The sequence below is a fragment of the Denticeps clupeoides genome, chromosome 8, assembly GCF_900700375.1.
Source record: "Denticeps clupeoides chromosome 8, fDenClu1.1, whole genome shotgun sequence".
NCBI classification, from domain to species: Eukaryota; Metazoa; Chordata; class Actinopteri; order Clupeiformes; family Denticipitidae; genus Denticeps; species Denticeps clupeoides.
The window spans coordinates 9,478,969-9,504,249 of record NC_041714.1 but is presented as its reverse complement, the minus strand read 5'-3'; the positions used below and the strand labels follow the sequence as shown (position 1 = coordinate 9,504,249).

At 42.3% G+C, this 25,281-nt stretch overlaps 2 protein-coding genes across 6 annotated transcripts in view; both read right to left on the bottom strand.

The window, feature by feature from the left end:
- marchf8 (membrane-associated ring finger (C3HC4) 8) overlaps positions 1-13,220 on the bottom strand; it is a 62,115-nt gene extending 48,895 nt beyond the window's left edge. For 3 of the 5 annotated variants that reach the window (XM_028989103.1, XM_028989104.1, XM_028989105.1), the window contains exons 1-2: positions 13,074-13,220; positions 3,194-3,374 (exon numbers count right to left, since the gene is read on the bottom strand). In XM_028989103.1, the coding sequence (XP_028844936.1) occupies positions 3,194-3,374; positions 13,074-13,084 (192 nt within the window). In that variant the 5' untranslated portion in view covers positions 13,085-13,220. Of the gene's footprint in view, positions 1-3,193; positions 3,375-11,524; positions 11,636-13,073 lie in introns of those variants that run through there. The other 2 variants (XM_028989108.1, XM_028989106.1) reach the window with 2 other exon arrangements.
- Positions 13,221-14,439: 1,219 nt separating this feature from the next.
- On the bottom strand, positions 14,440-23,180 carry zfand4 (zinc finger, AN1-type domain 4). Its single transcript, XM_028989517.1, has 11 exons — positions 22,957-23,180; positions 22,752-22,824; positions 21,533-21,830; positions 20,018-20,093; positions 19,479-19,546; positions 19,166-19,352; positions 18,288-18,432; positions 17,012-17,971; positions 16,856-16,910; positions 16,060-16,174; positions 14,440-15,447 (listed from the first exon to the last, which is right to left on the bottom strand). Exons 3-11 carry the CDS (start codon positions 21,714-21,716, stop codon positions 15,312-15,314), a joined length of 1,926 nt encoding a protein of 641 aa, XP_028845350.1. The 5' UTR covers positions 21,717-21,830; positions 22,752-22,824; positions 22,957-23,180; the 3' UTR covers positions 14,440-15,311.
- Positions 23,181-25,281: the final 2,101 nt, after the last annotated feature.

The window sequence follows — 25,281 nt, the reverse complement described above, 5'->3', positions numbered from 1 at the left end:
ACATACATACATACATAAAAACTGCATTTTGTTTACCATTTGGTTAAACCATTTTGGTTTCAGTAGTGTCGGAGTGGATACATCATGACATGGGCTTATCACTTTTTGTGTAGCTTGAACAAAGGAAAAATCCACACAAGGAGCAGTGAGGAGTTCAGCATCTGTGCCCCTTGGATGCGGGTTTGTGGCACCTACATCAGGAGGGAACAGTTGGGTGAGCTTCAGACCATTTTCAACTCAACGTGCATTTTTTACACAGGCAGTTGACTTGTGATGGACAGATGGGCTGTGTGCTATGACTAAATGCCAAAGAGCCTTCTTGACTGATTTGCATTCCTGGAACAAAATAAAATGATTCTCTGCTCTGAACCACCCCTCCCACCTCTAAGCCTATGGAGAGCCTGGAGGGACAAAAAAAAAAGAAAAAAAAAAATCACTTCTCCACAGGCATCTGGGATTAGAGACAGCATTACACTGCAGAGCACTGCAGTGTACAGTACAATGTAGACGGTTTATACAACAAATTGATTTTTAAAAATTTTGTACTTTCATGTTTCCTTGCAACACTGAGGAGTTAACTGGATATAAAACTCAATGGGTCAATTGGGAAGTTGTGCCGTTCGCTGGTGGGGAAAGTCATTAGTCACAATTCTGCAATTCACTTAACAAAAGAGAACCAACACATGGTTACCCACTTGGCAGTTTCAAAAGGCGCAAAAGTGCTGTGCAATAACAAAGGCGTCACCGAAAGCTAAGCCGTGCCTCCTTGCTTGTTACCGTATTCCTCGTACACATTTTTGCACCAACACACAGTTATTGAAAACCAACCAGTGCACCTGAAGCTTGAGGCTATGTGACAGACAGGTAGTGGCTGGGCAGCACGTTGTCTCAACACATCTTTTGTGTGGAGCCACTTAGCCGCAGGCTTCAGAACACTCCGGTGAAAGCTGTTAGTGAAAGGTGACCATGGCACAGTGTGTGCCTAACCAGTAACAAGGGCGAAAATAAAGAAATGACATTATTACTTTACATTACACAACGTTCATTTGGCGGTGTGATCAGGACTAACAATTAGGTTCAAGGCTCAAATTGAAGTGTGCAAATTTTTACATGCACGCAGTGACAAAAGCAAAGTTAATATCATAATAGATTAGTAAAGGAGGTGTTGTAATGGTGATTGGCAGGTCATTCAAGGATCCATGAAAAAGAGATGGCAACTCCAGGGGACATTACACGAAGGAGTGCAGTCTTTATAATAGATTTGTGTGTGTGTGTGTGTGTGTGTGTGTAGAAGTCATTCCAAAACACCAATAAAAGTGAAGTTGTTGGGAGGTCCACAAAATTAGTTACTAGCTGGCAGAAAACGAACTGTCTTTTTTTTTAAATGAGTATTATAACACACATGTAAAAAGGGTCAGAACATGTTTCAATCTATCATGAAAATTAGATTAGAAAATGCAAAAAAGGCTAAATTTACCTGACTGGAAAAAAGATCAGATGATCATCTTATCTTATTTCCAGTCAGGTAAAATGAGCCTTTTTTGTATAAAATAATTTTAGAATGGTCATGCAAAGTTTTTTTCTTAAAACAGAGAACACACTGCATTAAGAAACAAGCTGAAATGGGAACCCAAAAGGAGAAGCAGCACTTTACTTGTGAAAGCGTTTGAGGCGCAACTGGTAACAGCCTGGTATTAAAGCATTATCTTATCCAGTGTTGGCAAAACCTTCAGCCCCTTAATTTCAAAAACTACACATTCGCCTTCATCTTTCTGCTTCGGTGACAGCCAGGCTGCGCTTCAGCCGACGTCCTACAGCTTACGGCTGACAGAACCTTCATTAGAGCAATCACTCCAATCAGCTTCCTCCTCCAACATCCTTGCCACGCAGAACAAGGGAAGCGTGCATTCCCATATCAGCCACACAAGGTGTCAAATGCTAAGCAGAATTTCACATCACAGAGTTTCATGTATACTATATTCATTACAGCCATTACATAAGGAACATAGCTGATGGCTCATGAAAATTAAGTATCTCGAAATTCTTAAGTGGTCTCCTAATACTGTATCTGAAATCTCTTTCTCAAATTCACCCTTGGTCCACACTTTTAGCCAGTCCCACAATGATATTTCCCCAGGCAGCGTTGTTTTGGTGTCTGTAGCTTTAAATGCTAATGAGGAGGAGAGAGGAGGGACGAGAGCGGCTTATAGAAGTGAGCGGGAAACACCATTTCACCAACGTCATAGTCTCGCGTGACAGAACCAAAAAAATTATAATAATACATTTGTACTCATTTTTACATCTAAGCAGAATGACCAAAGAATAACCACTCTTTACACCTATCACCATTGCTAGCCACTGCAGGACCATTGACAGGCTAGAGGAACTTGTATTAAGGTTAAATATGCCACTACACCTCACACCCCAACTGTCTGAAAATCCACGGTGGTTTACTGCAATCTGTTACCGTTTCAACTGCTCACTGTTTTTTTTTTTTTTTTTTTTTTTTTAAATAGCCTTACTCTATTTTATTTTATCCCTCTGGGTAGTTTTTATTCTTAATATCCTCAGTGTAGTACACCTGGCATCAACGCATTTCTGTCTGATGTATTGACCGTGGATTGGTTCAGTGCTGAAGGTTAATCTCCCGTGGTAACTCAATTTCACATTTTTTGAGATGCACTGTCGTAAAGAATATCATACATGGTGTAAAGTTTGTATATTGACATATTTTAGATACCATTTGACACGCCGGATTCTCCAGTGGCAGCATTGCACAGGCCGCACTGACAGACACGCAAGACCAACAAGGATTGAGTGTAAGTGTAATGTTAAGGGACAGGTGAATATTTAGATCAGCACTATGCCCTTTCACATGCCCGCTTCACAGTCACCTTCTAACAGCGTGACGAGCTGCAGCAATCCAACTTCCTCCCCAGCCACATCACTTTAATGTAAACAGCCATTTGCAGGTGTAACGCTCCCATGCCAGTGACAACACAGACAAACGGCACGCCTAATAACAACAACATGACAAGGCGCTGATCGGGTCTAGGGAGAGAGAGAGAGCCCCTGTTTCGTTACATCTCCAACTGTGTGATTCCCCTCTGCGTAAAATAAAATAAAATAAAATAAAAAACGGAGCCACTCAGAGCCACCCCAGCTCCTGACGGAGGCGCCATCACGTTCTTACCTGCTTATCGCGGTCCTTGTCCTTCGCCTTCCCGCTGCCGGAGACTCTGGAGGAGTTGACATCGCGGGGGATGACAGAGATCTGGTGCAGTGGCATGTTCATCCCAGCGGTCCAGTGGGACTCACACTCGATGAAACTGTCCCGCTGACACCAGCATGATGATGGAAAAGCTGCAATCCGTCTGAAGGGGGGGGCACAAAGGAGAGGAAAGGTTCTCACAAAACAGACAATATAAAAAAAAAAAAAAAAACCTTCAAAAACACACTACATACACTCCCAAACAGTACAGACGCACCCCATAGACATGGACAAGTACACAGAGTCTCGCTCCAACTGCGCCTCCGAAAGCCAAGACTTCATTCTGAAATGGCCCTTGATGAAAATGGGCCCGACAAAGGAGTTCCGAACAGAAATAAAACCAAAAGCACAACTGCTCACTTCTCCACAGGGCATGCAACGCTTTGCACTTATTGTAAGGGAAGTGAGTTGTCATCTCCTGCCGAGAAGTCATAAACCACTGTATAAATAGCAGTTTTAAAATAAAAACCTTCTGCTTCAGCCAACATCTGCTGCACCCGCAAAAACACATTCAGGCTCTTTTGTTGGCCGTGCTGTAGGAGACCTACATTCAGAAGCCGTCTCTTACATATCAGTCCTTTCTGGTAAAGAAAATCGATGTATTTATTTATGTGAAGTGGGAACCGCGCATAATCCACATTTTTGCCAGTGTAATGAACAGACGCCGTCTGACGGTGCAGTAGGCGTTTGAAGCGCGGGCCTTTACAGCACTGCCATGAGGGATGTCATTTATAAGCCGATTCACGCCCGGGGAAGAGTAGGCTTTCCACTGGGTCATTTTGCAATGTTTTTAAAGCACACAAAAGAAACCTGCTGCCGCCGGGGTATGCAGGAAAGGGTAGGATACGCGGGCAGGCCACTCCCTCGATTTACACTGTTCAGTTACCGTTTGGATTCTTAAACAGAGGAGCAAGTCAATGGCCTCTCGAGAGAAATGCTTGAAGCCTGAGACTTAAGCAGCGGCGATCAATAGCGTTGAGTTTCCAGACTTCCTCCCTCCCTGCTGCCGCTGCTCTTTGAGGTGAAATGGAAAAGTGCATCCCGAGACGGCCTGCAGGATGACCTCATTTGGCGTGGCTGAAGCCGGGTGCTCAGCCCTCATCATCCTCAGCACAGCGTTGCGAGTGCCTTTGCCAGTCCCTGCCTCCCTACACATCAAAATGAAGGCTTGCTTTGTCATGAGAGGAGCAAATGGTGCTTCCTACTCCTTATTCTAGTCACTTTCAGGTTCTCTACAGGCAGCTTTTGAGAATTTTTTTTATTATTATAATTTTTGCGTGGGTGTGTGCATTATAATTTAAGACCAAAGACCAAACACTGCCTTGAGTGAGAAAAAAATAGATATATATCTATTTTCTGTGCAAACCACTTATTTACTACATGGCTAACCACCACTACACAAAGACAGAAAACCCATCAAATCTGTCTTTATAAAGTTTATTTCATTAACCTGCACCCACAGAGAATTCCAGTATCGCCTGGAATGACTGCCCTTTGGCCAATTCTTCAGAAGCTCTTTTTCATCCAGCTTTATCTGTTGAAGTTCACCAATAAAACACTAACCATACAAACAAATCTTTAACTTTAATTTTTAACTATGACTTTTTTTTTTTTTTTTTTCATCATCCATGTCCATGTGAAATTTCTAACTCAGAATGCGGTTTCAGGCCATAAGACCCAGAGGTCATTCTCATCTAAAACCAGCATCCTGTAATAACTTATTTTCCCTCATGTAATGATTTTAGACTGACTCCGCCCGACCGAGCTTTTAGGGATCAGTCACTCCTTTCCGCTCCATGTGTGAAGGCTTCGGGATGTTTTTGATTTACTTGCATACCAGCACCTTAATTAAATCAGAAGTGCCTTCAGTAGATAATACAAGCAGAGTCACCTCAGGCCGCCCAGTGTTCGTCTGGCAGTGGCGCTGCCCCACTGCGGATGGCACCGTGATCAGGGAGGCTCGCGTTAATATGCCGCATGACCCAGTCCGACCCACATTAAGAGATTAGAGGTTGGTAAGTCAGACCTGATTGGTACAGAAGTAAACCGATGCATCTGCTCCAGAAAGGAAATATTCTGCCGTATACTTTCATTACATTCATTTTTACATTTTGTGTCCACTGAATCGCCACTGCATTTAGCCAAGCCCAGAATTATTCGTACCCCTGGCATATTGAGTTTTGGTGTCTCCCAAAAGGCCAAAGAATCTCTCATCTTTTATTTACATTTGAGCAAAAAGTGTCATCCAAAATTATTCATGCCCATCTCAATAAAATCACTACAAAAGCCTTTACTGGCTATTGCACCAATCAAACATGTCATATAATTGCAAACTATTTTTTTTGCATGTCTCCACGGGTATTTTTGCCCATTTATGTTTAGCAATGAGCTCCAACTCTTTCAGGTTGTGGGATCTCCTTGCCACCACCCCAATCTTTAGCTCCCTCCACAGATCCTCAATTGGATCCAAGACATGTTTTATAATGTCTTCACCATTTTTGCTGTGTTTTGGGTCGTTGTCGTGCTGAAATGTTTCTCTGCAGACTGCTTGATGTTCTTGTTAAGAATCTTCATGTTTTGTTCCTTTTTTCGTGGTGCCTTTACTGTGATTAGGTGGCTGAAAAACACCCCCAAAGCAATTAGGTTCCCACCACCATGTTTGACAGTGGGGATGGTGTTCTCCTCCTTTTTCTGAATTTCAACAGTGCGGAACATCTTGTGTTTTTTTTATAATACTTTGCACTGTAGAAACTGGAAGTTTGCGCTGTAGAAACTGGAAGCCATTGCATGACTTGTGATCAGCCACAATGCGCAGCCGCAGGTCCTCAGACATGACGGTCGACAAACCAACTGAAGAGAGCTGCTGTTTTCCACTTGTTGAGTTGGTTAAAACAGCTGTTCCCAAATAATCTGGGTAATCAGGATGCTTTATTACAGCCTGGAATATTTGGAATGGTATTGAACTTGAGTTTCCCAGACTTGATATAATTATTGGCTTGAATGTATATCTCCATATTATCTTCTATATACCATACATACATTTTCTATTTATTTTACGTTTGTGTTTTCTAGTCCTGCACTGTGAGCACTACCTCCATATGTATACTGTGTACAGCGTACACTGTCCATACAAGCTCCTATTCATCCAAATTTCCCTTCAGGATCAATATAGTGTTCATCTATAAAGCGTTTGAAATCAGTGCTACTCACCCCCTTAAGAGACATTAGAAAACGCTTAAGAAAGAGAAATTACAAGCTTTTTTGTTAACCAGGGGCCAGTTTAAGCATATGCAATTTGATTTAGTTAGATCAAGGTTTCAGTGAGGTTTTGGGCAACACTGCTCAGAGTGTGAAGGGGGCTGGGTTCACAACCACTCTGCATTCTGCAAATTCTTTAATGCAATAACGAAACATATGTAGCATGTGTTCAGACATGCAGGTACAGGCGCACGAGGAAAAAAAGCAATTAGCATAATACAAGGTGCCAAGATCTTCTCTTCTTTACTTATTGCTCAGTTGTACTCAGAGTTGTGGGTTTCAGCAGGCATTTTTATACCTCAAACAAAAAGAACATCTGACAACAAACTAGCAAAGTGTCTTCTCAGACATGTCAATGTTACAAACACAAAACCATAATTACTGAAACTGACTCATGGATGAACGTCATAAAAGAAAAAATCAAGGATTATTCATATGAAAAGACATTTATATTGGAGTGCTGAGCAGAGAGCTCAACACCACTGCTCTAACCATCCACGACACCCACATGAGCTTTGGATTTATTCACAAAAACATCACATCAAAAACGCTGGCGGGTATAGGCCTAAATTGGATGCGCCAAAACCATTGTTTTCCCAATCATGCACAGGGCTTTAAAAAAAAAAAAATCTCTCTCTGCTCCTTGACCTCTAATTATACTCTCAGTTGCTATGTAACCAGGGCAATAGAGGAACTGGGATGGAGATCGGACCGGCAGGAATAAGGTTCTGCAGCGCCTCCGTCAGGTAAACACACTCCATATGTTCTAAGTGAAGGCAATAATGGACCTTTCATCACAGAGACAAGCGCACTGAAGAGCAGGCAATGAAGCATGGCCAGCGGCTGCAGAAAATGACCTATCAACAGGCTCCTCGGTCTGCCTGGCAACAGAATGACTGGACTTTGACTCAGAACGTGGCACGTGACCAAGGCTGGTTGGCTCAGACTATTTCTTTCTTGCTTATTAATCAGGACTCAGCTTCACAACCAGACGCTTCAAATAATGGTGGTGCGGCGATGTTAGTGTTTGTTGTTTCATTCAGTGACTTCTAACTAGCCACCCAATGGCAGGCCCTGAAGCTGCTAAGTAATGTGGTGCAATTTCACTTCCTCAATTGCAATGAAACGACCAAACAAAGCATTTCTTGTTAAGGTCACCATGCATAATATGGACACAAATGTAATAAAACTTAGGATTTAGTAACTTCTCACTTTGTTTCTACCCACAGCTTATCACTAAGTTATAACTGAGAAGAAAATGTTCTGGGCATATAAAATTTTAACAAAAAAACTTAATTCCTGTTAATAAGGAGGCTCCTGCAGAGCATTCATATTTCAGAGAGCATATCTTAATGCTCAAATAAAAATTATTTATAATGACTTAACTGCATTCATATATAAATCTTCTAAATCAAAAAGGAGATGAATGTACATTAATAATAAACCATGATCATTTGAACAACTGAGACATAATGGGCCCTATTTTCAAACAGGCCATAAGCATAGCATTACGCACTTAGAATATCGGTCACTTGTGTAAGGTCAAAGGTACGTATCTAATTACACATTTAGAAAAAAAAGAAAGAAACACAATAATATTTGACCTACTACAGGCACAGGTTGCAATAATCCAGAGTGATGAAGCAGCATGTGTGTTGTCAATCATCATTTATCGGATCATTACAGATTGTGCTCTGGTTGAATAAATAATTACACCCCAACAAAAAGAGTAGTTAGGTTTTCATCTTCAGCATACAGATAAACACCAAGCGCCTTGTTCTTGTTTTATCTATTCATGTAAATCCTGAGGCCGTACAGCAGCAGACAAGCCCCACATTTAGCATATATAGCGCTGCACTTAGCACCGGTCTAAAGAGAAAAAAAAAAAAAACGTGTTTGCTTACACTTCATGGTATTTTAGTGTTGCCCACATATTTTTTCATGTTGAAAACACAGTTTCCATAAGAAAAACATTAAATAATTGAAAAGTTTATTGAGCGAAGGCCTTGTGTTAAAAATATCCCCATGCAGCAGCTGCTTTTAATCCATATTGCAAAGGACCGTTGCTTTGCCGTGAACTGTGATGACAGGTCAGGGATATCCTGATTAAAGCCCAGTTCACCTGACAGCGAGAGCCCTTTCCGCTCTCAGCGGCCCAGACGTTACGCTGGAGCCGACACCGTCAGGGGAGGAGGGAAAAAAAAAAATAAAAAATCTGTGCCAGAGGGAACGTTTGCGTTCTCAACATCGTGGTGCCACAGGGTGACACCCAAAGCGAGGCGAGGGGGTGATTCGGGCTGACAGAAGTTTGTCCGCCTTTTTGGGTTGTCACCCTGGGCAGGTTCTTTGTACGTTTCGTGGGGGAACAAAAGCCGCTTTGTGACAACCACCACAGCGAAAAGCACTATACACACATTGAACTGGGTTACATTCTACAATAATGGCCGTTTTCAGGACAACCTGGGCAAACTAAAATGCAAAAGGTCACCCTCACACATAATACCACAGGAAGGGGCAAAGAAACAAATACAGGAGTCTTTCCTGTCACCCAGTTTGATGATCTGAAAATGAAAACACTTTCTTTTTAAAGCATTAAATCACAATATTAACATCATTGCACTTTTTGACCAAGATCAGGGTATGAATCCAATTCTTTTAAATCTGCAAACCATGTAGGTTCTACAGTTAGTCATAGATCTTTGACTAACCTACATCTAGCCAGCTGTACTGTGCATCACAATGATAACACCAACTTTCACTTTCACTTAAAGAGGACGGGGCGGCAGTTCTCAGTTCACACTGTCTGAATACTCGGAATAAAAGTGAAAGTGAGGTGACTGTCATTGTGAAACACAGCACAGCACACGGCGCAATGTGTCCTCTGCTTTTAACCCATCACCCACGGTGGGCTGTGGGCATAATTAGCTTTCATGGCATTTATATGTATGAGACAAAAAAAACTATTGAGCGCAATATACTAAAGCATTTAGTAAGCATTTTCATTTGAAGCATTCCATTGTTTAGAGATTTGATTACTTTTTCATAAGGACATGATAGAAAAAAAAAAGCAATTTGTAAATATTCTGGACAGAGGTCAATGTACACCATCAGCAACCAAGACACTGTACCAATCAAAATTCTCCCTTCTTCAGTTGCTACGGTTCAAGGAGAACACAAAGATTTTTTTTTTTTTTTTTTATCATCTCATAATACCACGCTATACTTAACTCTGCCAAATGAGGCAACGAACCTAATTACCAAAAGGTGCATCTGGGGTTCATGCATCATTAGGAACCCCTCTTTAAAGCCCACTCCTTCAATATGGTCTCTCTGGCAAACATCTATGCAGTGGTGTGTCCTGTCCAAAAACTTTTATAGTAAACAAATTACAAATTGCAAACTACAGAATACAAATGCATGCCTCATCTGGGCTGCGTCTTGTATAATTTCCAAGTTTACAGAGTTCACAGGATGAATTTATACCTTTGATAAGGGGTAAAAAAAATGAATAAATAAATAAACAATAATCCCATTCAATCAGGCACACAGATTCCATTTACAGTATTTATCGGACACCCTTATCCAGAGTGCCTTACCATCAGTATTTAGGAGGACAGTCCCCTGGTGCAATTCAGGGACACAATGGTAGCAAGTGGGGTTTGAACCTGTGACCGTAACCTTCCGGCTCATAGGCGAGTGTGTTACCTGCTAGGTTATTACCTCCCTCAAACAAGCAGATTTAAAAAACCAAACCAGAAGGAGGCCATCAAAGACCAACGCACGGGCCTACCCTGAGGGCGTCGGGCACAGTTACCGGAGGGCTTAAGCTCCAGCCTGCCAATTTAAACACTATATATCACTTGACAATTACTGAGCAGTTCGGTAAATCCGAGGTCAATTCAAAAAACTTGCAGGGCCACTGACGCCGAAGGCCGACGCCGATGGAAGATCGTACTGCAGCAAATACGAAGAGTCTGAAAAGTAATTAAGCAAAGATGGCGGGGCTACACACCATGAGATATTCACACCGGCCTACTGAGGCCAGACCATTTGAGTGTGATTATACACCACTACTTTTTGTATTGAGTCATTTTTTTTTTAAAGGCTGCTGCAATTGTTGTTTTTCGCATGACGGTCCGGTTCTCCCCCCGGTTCTGGGTGCCGGAGCCACAGCCAGACAGCTGCTGGTCTCATGACCTTTCAACAGCAAACAAAGCAAAAGGGTGGAATAATGAATAAAGGCAGGGTCACGGTGACAAGTGTGCCGTAACGTCACTCTCGGGATTCGTCCCCGCCAATCACAGCGGCCTTAACAAACTGTGACGCGTCACAAACGTTCCCCATTACTCTGTGACACTCTCCTGTGTCTGTAAATCCACAGTCACGACCCACGACGTCTGCTAGAGTCAACAGTTGGTGGGGGGGTCACGTGGAAAAGAAGAGAGGAACCCAGGCACCCCAACACACCCGCTGTCCCACCCATCTCCCATTTAAAAGCTCCCGACACTGTCCCCTGCGTTCTATTCAATTACGTCCCCGGGTCAGATCGCGCTGCAAAGTCCATTCCTGCACACAAAAGGATGCAGCTGACACACACACACACACACACACACACACTCTCTTACATGTGTGTGTTCTGTGTCGTGTATGTATGATAATGGACAGCTCACGCCGTTTCATTCTCCCGCATCGTCTGACGAGACAATAAAAAAAGAAGAAGAAGAAGCAGGACGCCCGGCGGCGGGCGGCGAGCTTTTCACTCCTCCCCGGCCCCGACTGCGGCGCGCAAGCTGGGGGGGGGATTAAAATCCGAATCCTCCGTCCGTGGCTCCGGCCCTTCGACGTCGTAACACGTCGCCGGCTCCGCACGTGCGCCGAGTTGTGACAAAATAACGCGTCCGGCGACGAGGCGACCGGCGAAACGCGCTTTTTTTTTTTTTTTAAATGTTTTTTTTATTTTTACCACACCGCGCAGACAACTCGCAGCTTACTCACCTCCCGCGGCGGAGCGGCCGGAGGGGTTTATCGTTTCTGCGCCTCGGTCGGTGTGTTTAGTCCACGGTCCCCCATTTGACTGCGTGCGTCACAGACTTCCGCGTTACTGGGCTTTAAAAAAGGGGGACGGAGGAGCACATGCGCGGCCGGGGACTGCTGCTTTTACCGCGGGAGTCCCTGCGTTTAAAGGTGACGTTTTCATCTCGAACGGGGCCCCGCAAATCTGACGAGAATACGTCCCAGTAGGATTTAAAAAAAAAATTTAAAAAAAAGGCCCTTTAATGTCACGGAAAAAAGACTTCTGTCTTTGAGCTTACAGCCCCAAGTCTTTTTAGAAGATTCTGATTCTTTTTTAAACAAATATTATAATAAATTTTAAAAAATAATATCTTCACATGGTGTATGACTACATCACTACATGTACGAATTCTAGCCACGTGTCGACTGGTGCTGCCAGGCCATTTTTCGGGATTGGAACAAGTGCAACAAGTACAGGGCCTTTCAGAATACGCCACGGTTGTGGCCTAGCGGTTAATGGAGTGGCCCCGTAATCAGAATCCCGAGCCGCCAAGGTGCCACTGAGCAAAGTACCACACACTGCCCACTGGTTAAAAGCTGAGGACACATTTCGTTGTGTCACCCTGTGCTATGCTGCAGTGTTTCAGAATGACAAACACTTGGGTTTGGGTTTTCCCAAATCACTCCACGGTTTCTCTGCTGGGGACATGTTGTGCGTTTTGGAATGAATGGTACCATCAGAGGTGTAACATGTAGCTTACACACAGCCGAACCTGTTTTTTGGTGTTATTGCTGGTGAAAGACTCGAAAAGTGGACACCGTCAACATGAGGTCTCTCCTTGGACAGTTTCAACAGGCGTTTGTTCATGCCCCCCCCCCCCATACTGCAACATTACTATTTTATTATTTCCATTATTTACTAGTTCTGCAGTACAGTGCCAGTGAGAATTGTGATTTTTGTAACGTGTTTCTGCTTTCGATTCAGAGATACGACATTTTGCTGCAACTCTATAGACCCTTTATTGTGGTCTGCTGGATTAGTAATTCCACGTTCCCCACTCGCTCCCTTCTTCTGTACAACAGGCTCTCTGTGTCTTGGAGTGAGGGACATTTTGGAAGCAATGCAAATTGACCAAGACAAGTCTTGAAGATGAAAATATGCTAAATAGGCTGAAAATAAACTTGTCTAGACAGCTTCGCAGCTACAGAAGGTATAAGAAACATCATCTCATTTGTTATTCACTTGTATTTCAGTCCTACAGCCTTCAAACCCCACGATTCCAATTCAAAATTTATAAAGCAACCAACCCAGGACCAATGTGCTGAAATCATGATTTCAATCATGATTTAAAAATCATTAAACTTAGAACATCCCATGTGTCTATTCCTCTATTATCGGTCATACCTTTCATCCTGTTCATGTCCATTCATTCCATAATGAAACACCATTTACCATAAAACGAAGATCAGTAGCTCTGTCATTGTCTCATCTGTCAAAATAAAGTAACAAACATCTGATCTTTAGACTCACCTGCAAGGCATTTGTAGTTCAGGGGACGTGTCTGTTGAAGGAAAACTATATCCTTTAAATTATAACTGAGCAGAAATGTGTGTGATTGTGTGTGTGTGTGTGTGTATGGGATTGTGGGCAGAGCTGTTTTTCTGAGCTTCCCTTCCAGAAACCAGTCAGGCCAGTTGTGCTTGATTATGATCTGAGGCAGAACAAACTCTGAAAATGAAGGAACGTGTCAACACCCTAATATAATCCATCACATTGTACCCTAACTGTGGGTGAACAGGCACTCACAGGTTTGGCCTGATGATCTGGTACAGAAACGGATTCATTTTTGCGGTATGCGTAATGAAGTGTGGACAAATCCAGGACAAACACCAGAAATATGTAGTGTGCACTACAAAAAAATGCACTACATTGCACACATACTCGTTGAATCCCCAACATCATTCAAACTCATACACTGATTATGAAATCCTGTAAGGAAGTTACTGGCTCCAGTGGTTTCAGCACCGCATGGACTGCATAAGCTCGGGTCAAGTGCCTTCTGGGGGAACGAGGAGCCTTGGTACACAGCCAAAGGTCGTCTGGCATAAGGAGACAGCAGTACAAACGAACAGTGAGACGGCTGAAAAGCCACCTTGGTGAACAAGGACAGTGGATAATGTCAGCGGAGAGAAAGGAAACTAAGAATCAGCTTAGGGTTATGGTGAAAGCGAAAGTAGTTGTGAAACACTGCACACGGTGACACAACAAAATGAGTCCTCTGCTTTTAACCATTGGAAAGGTGCCCGGGGTGCAGTGTGTGGTGGCTCAAGCTTCAGCAACCTTCTGATTACAGGTCCACCTCCTTACACCCTAGCAGGTAGTGACCAAAAACCTGAAACATTCAGATTTAAGAAAAAAAAAAAAAAAAAACAAACACACACTTAAAAAGGTCAAAATGCTGCAAAGAAACAAAAGGACGCTTGCAGGTAAAGACCATACGATCTAAGCTGTCTGAAAACTAAATGGAAAAACCGAAGCACAGTGATCTAGCTGGCAGTGGAAAACACAAATCCTGTTTACCGCCAGATGCACCTCCTCAGACAACAGGCCCCTCGCGCCGAAGCAAACAGTCACTGGCTGAGTCTGCAGACGACAACTACAGGAAACCAGAGAAGCCAGGGAGGACTGCTGAGGCATCTGGAGATGGGTGTGAATCAATGAACGCCCTCAAGACAAGAAGAAGACCCGGGCAATTGATATTGTGATGCGGAATCCAGGGATCCCCTGGATTTCTTTCCAGGGAATCCATACAGAGAAATTCTCCCAAAATGCTTTGGATCATGGATTATCTTGAATACTATTGTTTTATAATTAGAAAGTCAAACCAAAATAGAAGTTTACAAAGAGCAAAGGAAACATTTTTATTATCTCAAACCCCTATTATTTAACAGTTCAGAAAGATCACATACTTTTTGCAAAAGAAAGACAGAAACAGGAATACTACTATGGCAACCAGCTTAGTCCAAACATTTCAAATAACAGTGCCCTTATCCCCAGTACATTGTAGCAGCAGTATAATGGATCAAGCAAAATGTTTAACAAGTGTCAGCTGATACGTTACACAAAGTTGGACAAAAAAGACATAATTCAACAGATTTTTCTTAGTGTCTTATAGAAGTGTTTCCAAAACCCACGCTAGTCATCTGTAATGCAATGTCAGCCAATAACAGACACTCCCACCAAATTCCACAAACCAGCATATTATAAGAGCATCAAGTGTCATATAGCAGGCATTCAGAGACCCTCCAATAGGCCGAAGATGGAGAAAAATGTGAAACTGAGAAAAGGCTCAATATCAAAAACACTAGCAACATAAAAAGTCACAAAGACCAACGACATCTTACAACCCCAAAACATTGGTATAAATATTCATTATTTCTAAAGTGCATCTCACAAAGACTTGTCTCATGAAAAATGTTCAGTCTTAAAAACAAAAACACAAAAATATATAAATATTTATGTTTGGTGACGTGCATTATTGTGTAGTTAAAACTTACTGGATAGAATAAAAAAAAAAAAAAATTATTTACATGCCAGAAGCGTTCTTGTTTTTTGCTACAAGAACATCTTCACATTGTTTTAAGAGTTACTGCAAGTGGTTTTGAGCAAATATGAATGCCATTTTTGTATTGACTCAAAATATGTGAGTGGTGAAAAATTATTCCCTCTTGCCTCTCATGAAAAATCACAGCTCCGGTTCGAGGGAGATTAGATCTTGGGCAGCTTTGGTGCGCTGATGAGTGGGTTGGTCTCCTGCAGAAAGCGACGCCCGGTGCTCTTGTAGTCGTAGGTGCAGTCGTGGATCTCTGCGTAACGATGCGAGGCACAAAAGTTGTTTCCACACCTGAATTTGAGGGGAAATTAGGTTGCATAAATGACATTTGCACTGATGCCAGTTGCTCAGGGTTCTCTCCATAAGTTTGCGGTTATTGGATTTCTCAGTATTGATTATGGTTGAATATTAGGCTCTTGCACTGCTGGATAGTCTACAATTTCTAAAATTAGCCTTGCAAATATGAAGCCTGGTCTCATTGCTGTAGTCCAGATGCATTTAGTTCTGTTTATTTTTCTTTGTCTGCGCTCAAAAAAAATTGCACTGCTCACAAACAGTCGCCAGTGAGGTCAGTTTCAGAATAAGTCCATTTGCATTTAAAAATGCTTACAGCCTCTGTGCGAGTTATAGTTCTTTATGAATGCAGGGAATATCACTTAAGCACTACTGTGAACAAGATGAATAGAAATGCAAAGGCATGCAAAGACCTTCCTCTTAATTTCAGGTGGCTATAAAGGATGACGTGCAACAGCAAGGTGCAATGCTGTTTATGCAGTGTCAGCACAAGCAGACCAATGTGAGAAACAGCACTTGATGCCAGAAAACAATTCCTCAAATAACTCATAATTCAAGGGAAATGTGAATGCATAACATGAGTGAGACAAAGCTTGGCCTTATCTGTACCTGCATTCATAGCTGGTGGCTAGCCCAGTTTTCTTGCCACACAGGAAGCAGTGCTTTGAGCTTTTCTTTGAGCTGATAAGTGCCTTCACTGGAGGAAGGTGATATGTTGGAGTACCTAAAGGAGACGAGACCATAAAAGAACTTAAAATTATACAACATGTTTTCAATTCCTCTTTAAGAAATACACATTATCAGTTGAAAACATGGTGCATACATTGGCAGTCTCCTTAGTGACCATTTCGGCATTCTGTATGAACATGGCATTAAGCCTTAGAGACATGGGATAAATACAAAAGATGTTGAAAATATGAAATATACAGCAAAACCCAAGCACAGAGCCAGACACAATTTTGCCAGTCACATTGTTATGTCCTTATATAGATATATATATATATGTGTGTGTGTGTGTGTGTGTGTGTGTGTGTGTGAGAGAGAATAAATGTACATTGCATCCTTAAAGAAGGATATTAAGGACATAACAATGAGACTGACAAAATTGTGTCTGGCTCTATGCTTGGGATTTGCAGTATATTTCATATTTTCAACATCTTTTGTATTATCTTTTGATATATAAGAAGACTGGTGTTTTCATTGTTGCTTAAATTTATGATCTTCATTTGTTGACATTTTCAGAAACATTTTACATGCCACCTGTAAACAAAATAAAACACATGCCACTGAGAGTGTGTTAGGGGTTATGACAATTATACCCATTGTGGTCTCTAAGACCTGTAGTGTGGCAACATTCTATTTATACTGTATATTGTTTTATTGTACGGATATGAAAGTGACTCACCTAATCTCCTTATTGAAGTGGTGAGCATTGGTGATGGTCCTACAGTACTTGAAGACTGAAAAGAAAAACAAAGGATAGATGAGATGCAAGAAAATACCAAAATAAACAAACAAATATTGATTTGACAGAACTAAGTGATCACATGCTCAAACTCACCACGTAAGAGGCAGCAGGTTGCTGAAGGGGTGAAAGCCTCCTCAGCAAGTCCTCCTGAAACTGATGGATGTTAGCTGGCAGGGCAGCTCCAGCACCAAACAACCTCCCTGCCAATCCCTCCTGGTTCCTGCGACAGGCCAGAGAGCCCACCAGCTCTGTGCCGCTCACTGAGCCCAGTGGCATTCTGGAGGCCTTGTTGGCCAGTTTGGTGATGTCCCAGGCATCACTGCTGGAGGTCACTTCTGAATGCCTGCTTGGTGAGGCCACTTTTGTGCTGCAAAATGCGTTGGTTGTGGTTGGTGCGAGAGACAGAGATGGGGCAGGCAGGTGGTGGATATGTGGGGAGGAAGAAAGTGTTTCAGAAGGCAGGTGAAGGGTACTGAGACCGGCTCCTTCTCCCCCAAACATCCAGGTACCGAGGGAGTTGGACTCTACAGCCTGAGAGAGGAGAGGAGCTGCTGGTATCTGCTTAGATATTGTCTCCAGAGAGTCCAAACTGCCATCTTTTTGCATGGGCAGATCGATACTGAGGGGCTCTTGGAGAAGTCCACTAAAAGGAAGCCCCTCCTGCTTCTGAACTTCATCCAGCATATCTCCATCTCCTTTGGCGATCGTATCATCCATAGCTCCATCAGGCTGTCCAATCACAGGTAATGAGGGGTAAACACAGTCCTTTATCAGCTTAGGACGACCCAAATCCAGCCTGGACACTTTGGGAGGGGGACGGATTCTACTGATAGAACACTCGCCTTGAGGGAGGTGTGACAGATGGGTGGTGCCTGTAGGTGTTAATTGGTGAAACTGGTCTCTGATTGGAGGTAGAGGTACTGCTGAGGCTTGACATTGGCCAATCTGAGGAAGGACCTGGAGGTAACGCTGCTGACGGGAAGGTGGAATGGAGCTGCTGCAGGGTCGAGGCCCAACTGGGGGCCTGGGTTTCATTTTAAGAATTTTCTTAGGCTGGATTTAAAAAGAAAAAAATGTGAAGATTTTAAGATTAAAAGAAGCAACAAAAGCTCAAAATTCATTAACTTGCATGGACATGCAGGGTGCCTATAACTAGAAATTAAGTGTATTTGCTACACTTCTCTCATGCATTGTGCAAATAATAAGTCCGGTGTGCTTTTCTGCTTAGCTGGTCCATCTCAGACTGCCTGTGTTGATGTGACCTCGGAAAGGTACATCCAGCTTCATTCTATTTGTAGTAGTAGTGAGTAGTGCAAATAATGTTGTGAGGGTGAGAGATAAAGCATTAGAGTATTAACTACTGGTGTACCTTCTTGTTGAGATTCATGCTCTCCATTTTGGCCTTGAGAAGTTTCATCTTGGTCATGGTGATTGAGTTTTCCAGAGCTTGCTGTCCTAGCAATGAGTTATCAGACTCCTCTTCATCTGCATACATACTGTAAGCCCCTCCGCCACTGAAAACCACACACACAGCAGTAAAAGTTAAATATATAACTGTACATATCCCATGTGCTCATGACACTACCCTACAGCATATTTTCATCTGTTCCTAAAGTAATAAACCTCCTAAAAAGTAGTTACTCACATTTATATTTAAAATGTGCATGGCGGGCTATAGTTTTCTATTTGCAATGACAAAGAATTCTTTTTTACAATTAGATTCATCTCAAGACCTCACTGGTTTAGCAACTTTTTTGAAATGCACAACTAAAAACACTAGAGCATCTAAGCGCAGTGCTGAAATAAAAAATTAACAAAGGGTGACTCTGCAGACAAACTGAAACTGCCTTTAGCTCAAGCACACAGATGTGAGACTGGAGGAGGAAGTGAAAACAGTGGTCTTAAAATGCAGTCTTGTGTGTGCAGAAATGCATGTTAAAAAGGCAGATATGAAATGCTGCAAAAACAATCAGAGATACACATGAATGCAGTTTCCTTGCACAGCCAATCAATGAAATGGCCAAAAGATCGCACTAAAAATCCTCTGCAACATTTATTCATTTTGACACATACTAGGTAGACTGATGCGCCTGAAAATGTGCATATACCAAACAAGTTACATCTTTACAGATGAAGAAACATAATTTAATTCATGAATGCAAATTAGGACTATGCAAAGAACTAAACAAAAAAAATGATTCTTGGATGCGGTTATGCAAATTTATTTTGCACAGACTCGAAACCAACCTGATTGACTCTGAAACAGGGGTCAAAGTGCCATCACAGTGGTCCACAACCCGGAAGAAGTTCAGCTGGTCTCCTTCTCGGTATACCAGAAAGGTCATTTGCTTGTTGGATGAAGCCTTCTCCCACAACTCCTCTCCACCTGCATCCATATACTCCGCCATCTCCTTGACTGTGTCATCCACTGTGACTGCCCACAAGAAACATATGAAAAAACAAAAAAAAAAAAAATCACATTGTCATATACATGTCAAATACCTCAGATTAAAACCTTGACAAATATCACATTCATTCATTAAAAAAATAAAATACTCACCCCTTCTAGTGTTGATGGGTCCTCCTCTCATAGCCAGGACCAACTTCAGAGTGCAACCCTCTGTAATGCTGCATTATAAAATATATAACACGTGGCAGGGATTCATTTTAAAACGCAGAAAAAGATTAGCACATCATTGGTGTACATGTCTGAAAATTCAACAGTTCTGGGACGAGCCCCCCCCACTCCACCTATTTCAACTTCAAAAGCACATCGTGCGCCATCTAGCAGCTACAGCCCAATCTCAGAACAGTGCCTTCATGTGGAAAATAAAGTGACAAGAATTTCTGACAAATCCGCCATCTGGAACCTGCAGACAAAGCCTGACAGAGAAGTAGTTTGGAGCTGGCGGTCTGACTACACTGAATTAAACAGCTTATAGAATATTCAGGAGGTTCCAAACAGAGACAGACACACACCTCTACAGCACCCCCGACAGAGATATTATCAGCACTTCACTGGCCAGTAAAGTGATAACAGAAAACCTAATCCTTACACACACACACAAAAAAAAAAAAAAAAAAAAAAAGGTCACTCACTTGTAATCATGCAAGCAGCATTCATCTTCTAGCTCCACATTGTTCCAGATCAAATGTTGCTGAGCAATTGGAATACCTTCAAAATAAAAAAAATATATATATATTTCTAAGACACACAACATGAGGCACCTAAAATGAAAGAAGACTGGACAATTAGATAGGTTGTGACTGACAGTCACATGACAGCCACACATTCGCACACATTGTTTACAGCTGCAATGTCATGTGACAGGAAATGGTAAGGGACATTCTGCAACGTCATGTGGCATAGAGAGCGCTGGCTCAGAGAGGCCTTATATTCTGTTTTTGGACCCTAACCTGGCAGAATTGAAATACAGCTTGACTGAGTGCAGACCATAGCAACTGGGGCCAGCCCATACGGTCTTGTTCTCGCACACTGCTGCCGCAGCCGAGGTGTTATGACCTAAAGCCGTGCTTAAACGGCATGCAGCAACTGCGCTGAAAATACCGGCAAATCTGACTTCCTGTGGCTGTGAAAGCAAAGCTAACACCTCCCCCTACAGCATAACAAAGCAAAGGACACGAAAAGACAGAATTAATTGTACATGAGCAGCTGGTAATGTCCTCATGTTGCCGAAATTAGAGACGGCCGGTTAGTTGAGAACAGTGGCAAAACAAGTAAAGGCAGGTAATGCCGAAAAGCTGAACGTCAGACATCACACGTCATTCCTTCATTAAATGTCAAGTGTGGCCAACATGTCCCCCCCAGAGTGGGTTGAAACTAGAGAAGCAGTTTTGTACTATAGTGAGAGTGTTTTGCGGGTGGGTAGCAGAGGCCGTGTCAGGGTAACCGCATGATCCTCCATTGTTCTGAAGCATGCCTGGTCTTGCCCTCCGCCTCAAACAGACCAAATGTCCACTGCACACACCACACAGGGACACTCAGGCCAACACTAGGACCTGTAATTATCTTGTGATCAGTGGTCTATATTAAGCAGTTCTCAAATTTGTTGTGCGTGTGTGTGTGTAATTAATATATATATATATATAGTGTGTGTGTGTGTGTATAAACCCTTTGCTTCCAGACAGGCATGTGAAAACTGCTCACTAACTTGCTTCATGATGCAATCATTACACCCCTTGCTTCTCACCATTCGTGATTAATCAAAAGCCACAGTTCAAGCCGTTCACTCAAGTACCACGGGAAGTGTGACAAGTCTCAAGAGCCTCTCTGCACACTTGTCTCATTTACCCTAGTATTCTTTTTTTTTTTATGGAGAGGAAACGCTGAAGTCAATACGGTGCCTGTGTTGTAAAAGAGTGACATTAAATGATAAAGCGAGACAGTTCAGGGAAATGCATGTTTCCAAAACCAATTTAGGACTAAAACACTAACAAAAAGTGTACCAGCACATATTTGGGGAATCTCTTAGGGTAATGTGTTAGCTGGGATGATTTTTGTAATTTATCAGGACTTGTAATGGTCACTGCTCCATACATCTGATTAATTTGCACATTTAATTAAAAAGAAAAAAAAAAAAAAGAAAAAAATACCTTCAAGCCTCTGAATCTTAGCCTTTACAGAGATGACCGTTTCAAATGGCGAGACGGGCAGTTCAAAGCATGTTCCGGTCAGAGTTTCTATGAAGAGCTCTATGGTCTCATAGAATGGCAATTTGTATGAAACAGATCCTGCATTGTCATTATTGAGGAATGGCGGCTCCTTCTTTTGAGCCATGATTGCTGGAACGTGCTTGAGCCTTCAGGGACACACTGGAGAGTGTCCAGACCAAGGTAAATGGACAACTGGCTGACTGCAGTCATTCAGGATGGGCATCATACAGGTCAGGTGCTAGTGGGGAAAAAAAAAAAGAGAAAATTATTGCTAATCATTCCTTGAACCAATTACGTTTTCTACTAATAAGCTTTAAGATTGATTTAATTCCTATACTGATCATTAATAATACTGATCAGCGGAACACGGCCAGTTTGTGTACACAAAAATAATGCTGTCTAAGCACTGCATGAAAGGAGGTTGGGGGTTTAAAAAGTCTTTCCATATGTCTAACGGCTGATTGTTCTTGTACAGTGTGGAACAGACTTGAAAAATTAACCATTTTTAAACATGTTCCAATGAAAGACGTAATGAATGAAGAGTTCTGAAGCCAGATGCACTAAATTGGCTCCGCTGTGAATGGAGGGCACAGTATGGACAAATAGTGCATATAAAAGCAAGACTGTAGTAAATGTTACCAAAAAAATAAATAAATAAATAAATTTTAAAAAAGTAATTCAGATAATAAGATACTTGACCTTCAAAAATCAGGTGTAAAATCGGCAAAATTCTAAAAATAAATAAATAAGGTCATTTGTTTAAAAATTATGTTCAACGGGACATTAGGGGTTAACAAAAATGACTTTACCCAATAAAAACACAATAAAACCAAGTTAACAAGGAGTAATCATGATGCATTAAAACGTAAATGCACAGGCAGTGAGGGTGTGACAGGGTGTACACGACATCGTGAAAGACGTTCAGACTCATTGACGAGGCGTGAATGAATATTTACATCAAATCTACGGGTCATCAGCTCCACTGTTACTTATCCTACCCCAATATATTAGGCCAGTATCGACTACTGGTGATTAGATTCAATATATCGTTTCAAAATGTCGTGTTATATATGGTAATGACACCTTGAGACGGAAAAATCAGCGAGTACCGACACGTACAGATGGAGGTGTTTTCAGAAGGGAAATAAGGTAACAATACCTAGACAGCAGGGTCACTGGCGGAGCGTCCCATTGGCGACAACGTCGATGCAAAGAGTCATAACGTCGTAAACCTCGTAAAATAGCGAAAAAATGGTCTATGTTAAATCCCCCAAATGAGGAACATCTGGTTACTGAATAGAAGTAAGTTAAAAGAAAAACTTGGTAAAGGAACCTTAGCCCGCTAGCATTGATGCTAACAATACCTCGACATCGGTTTCACTTCGCGGCCAGCTCCAGAGGCCGCCTAGGCCTTGCTTGGCTTCAGTTCGTCTACCTGGAATGTCGGCTAGCCGCGCCAAATGGTAGCTTCAGGACGCCGTTTCTTTAACAGGCAACATTCTGCTGTTTTCACAGATAGCCCGAATCAATCGATCGGCCCCTACTCTGTGGGCGGCTTTCCAGCGCAGCCCATTGTGACACTTCTTGATTGACAGCGAATAGAAGCGTTTGACGCTATCCATTATTCAGCGGACGGACCGCGTCGTCCAATCAGGAACAAGGGGAGGCGGGACTTGTCGGTTGTCTCCCGGATGCTATGAGCGTGTCCAACATCAATCCGCGTACAAGACGCGGATTTCCATAGAGACACACAGAGGTATCGCGCAGCACGTAATCACAATGAACCGCAGTTTAAAGAAGCTTTCGTTATATACAGTACAGGCCAAAAGTTTGGACACACCTTCTCATTCAATGTGTTTTCTTTATTTTCATGACCATTTACATTGGTAGATTCTCACTGAAGGCATCAAAACTATGAACCCAATCGAGATGGTTTGGGGTGAGCTGGACTGCAGAGAGAAGGCAAAGGGGCCAACAAGTGCTAAACACCTCTGGGAAAACCATTTCAGGTGACGACATCTTGAAGCTCATTGAGAGAATTCCAAGAGTGTGCAAAGCAGTAATCAGAGCAAAGGGCGGATATTTTGAAGAAAGTAGAATATAAAACATTTATTTCACCTTTTTTGTTAAGTACATAACTCCACATGTGTTCATTCATAGTTTTGATGCCTTCAGTGAGAATCTACCAATGTAAATGGTCATGAAGATAAAGAAAACACATCGAATGAGAAGGTGTGTCCAAACTTTTGGCCTGTACTGTATGTGTATGTGTTTAAAGTGCTCAGTTCCATTTATCGCCTTTCTGTTCCTTCAGGTGAAGTGGTGATGCTCAGCATTAATCCTTCACGATCTGAGATTACTTTGTATACAGTCGTGGCCAAAGGTTTTGAGAATGACACAAATACAAAGTTTGCAGCCTCAGTGTTTTTAGATCTTTTTGTAAGTTGTTTCTGTGCTGTAGCGAAGAATAATTACAAGCATTTGACAATTACATCAAGTTTATTCAAAGGGTCAATATTGGTAGTGTTGGCCCTTTTTTTCAAGACCTCTGCAATTCGCCCTGACATGCTGTCAATGAACTCCTGGGCCAAATCCTGACTGATGGCAACCCATTCCTACATAATCAGTGCTTGGAGTTTGTCCACCCACCTCCTAAGGATTAACTACATGTTCTCAGTTGGATTAAGATCCGGGGAGTTTCTTGGCCATGGACCAAAAATTTCAATGTTTAGTTCACCTTGACCTTTAGTTCACATTGACCTTATCACTTTGGCCTTATGGCACAGTGCTGGTTGGGAGAAGTTGAATGTTGGAGGATGTTCTGGTACCGTTCTTTATTTATGGCTGTATTTTAGGCAACATTGTGAGTGAGCCCACTTGCTTGGATGAGAAGCAGCCCCATAGATGAATGGTCTCAGGATGCTTTACTTTTGGCATGACACAAGACTGATGGTAGCACTCACCTTTTCTTCTCCAGACATAATTTTCCAGATGCCCCAAACAATCGGACAGGGGCTTCATCAGAGAAAATGACTTTACCCCAGTCCTCAGCAGTCCAGTCCCTGTACGTTTTGCAGAATATCAGTCTGTCCTTGATGTTTTTCTTGGAGAGAAGTGGCTTCTGTGCTGCCCTTGACACCAGGCCATCCTCCAAAAATCTTCACTTCACTGTGTGTGCAGATGCCCTCACACCTGCCTGCTGCCATTCCTGAGCAAGCTCTGCTCTGGTGGCACCCCGATTCCGCAGCTGAATTATCTTTATGAGGCAGTCCAGGCACTTTGCTGGACTTTCTTGTGCACCCTGAAGTCATATCCTTCCTTGTGAAGCCCTGTGATGACTGCACGTGTGGAGTGTATGCTCATTGCCGTAATAAAAACAGAAGCAGCAAACCTTGTGAAAACCAGTATTTGTGTCACTCTCAAAAGTTTTGGCAACGACTGTATTCCCACTTTTATCTGTATTGTTTGTTTGTAACTCCTCCAGAGATGCTGTTATCAGCAGAGAACTAACTGTTAGATTAACCAGTAGTCTTAATCACAAAAAAATGCATTGAGAGATTCAAAAGCAAGATCAATAATCTTCTGTAGCTCCAGAGATTATTTGTTTTATGTCAAAGAGATTGCCAGATTGATAACCCTGAATTGCTCCAGGGAGAATGTACTGATTGTAAGTCACTTTGGATAATGGT

Bases quoted from the DNA above. Each gene is read 5' to 3' on its own strand.
- zfand4 (XM_028989517.1), bottom strand. From the start codon at position 21,716: ATGGCTCAAAAGAAGGAGCCGCCATTCCTCAATAATGACAATGCAGGA. The intron at 20,094-21,532 runs GTATTTTTTTCT...TTTATTTTGAAG, and splicing joins TAAGATTCAGAGGCTTGAAG to GTATTCCAATTGCTCAGCAA. The intron at 18,433-19,165 runs GTTGGTTTCGAG...TGTGGTTTTCAG, and splicing joins CCTGTTTCAGAGTCAATCAG to TGGCGGAGGGGCTTACAGTA.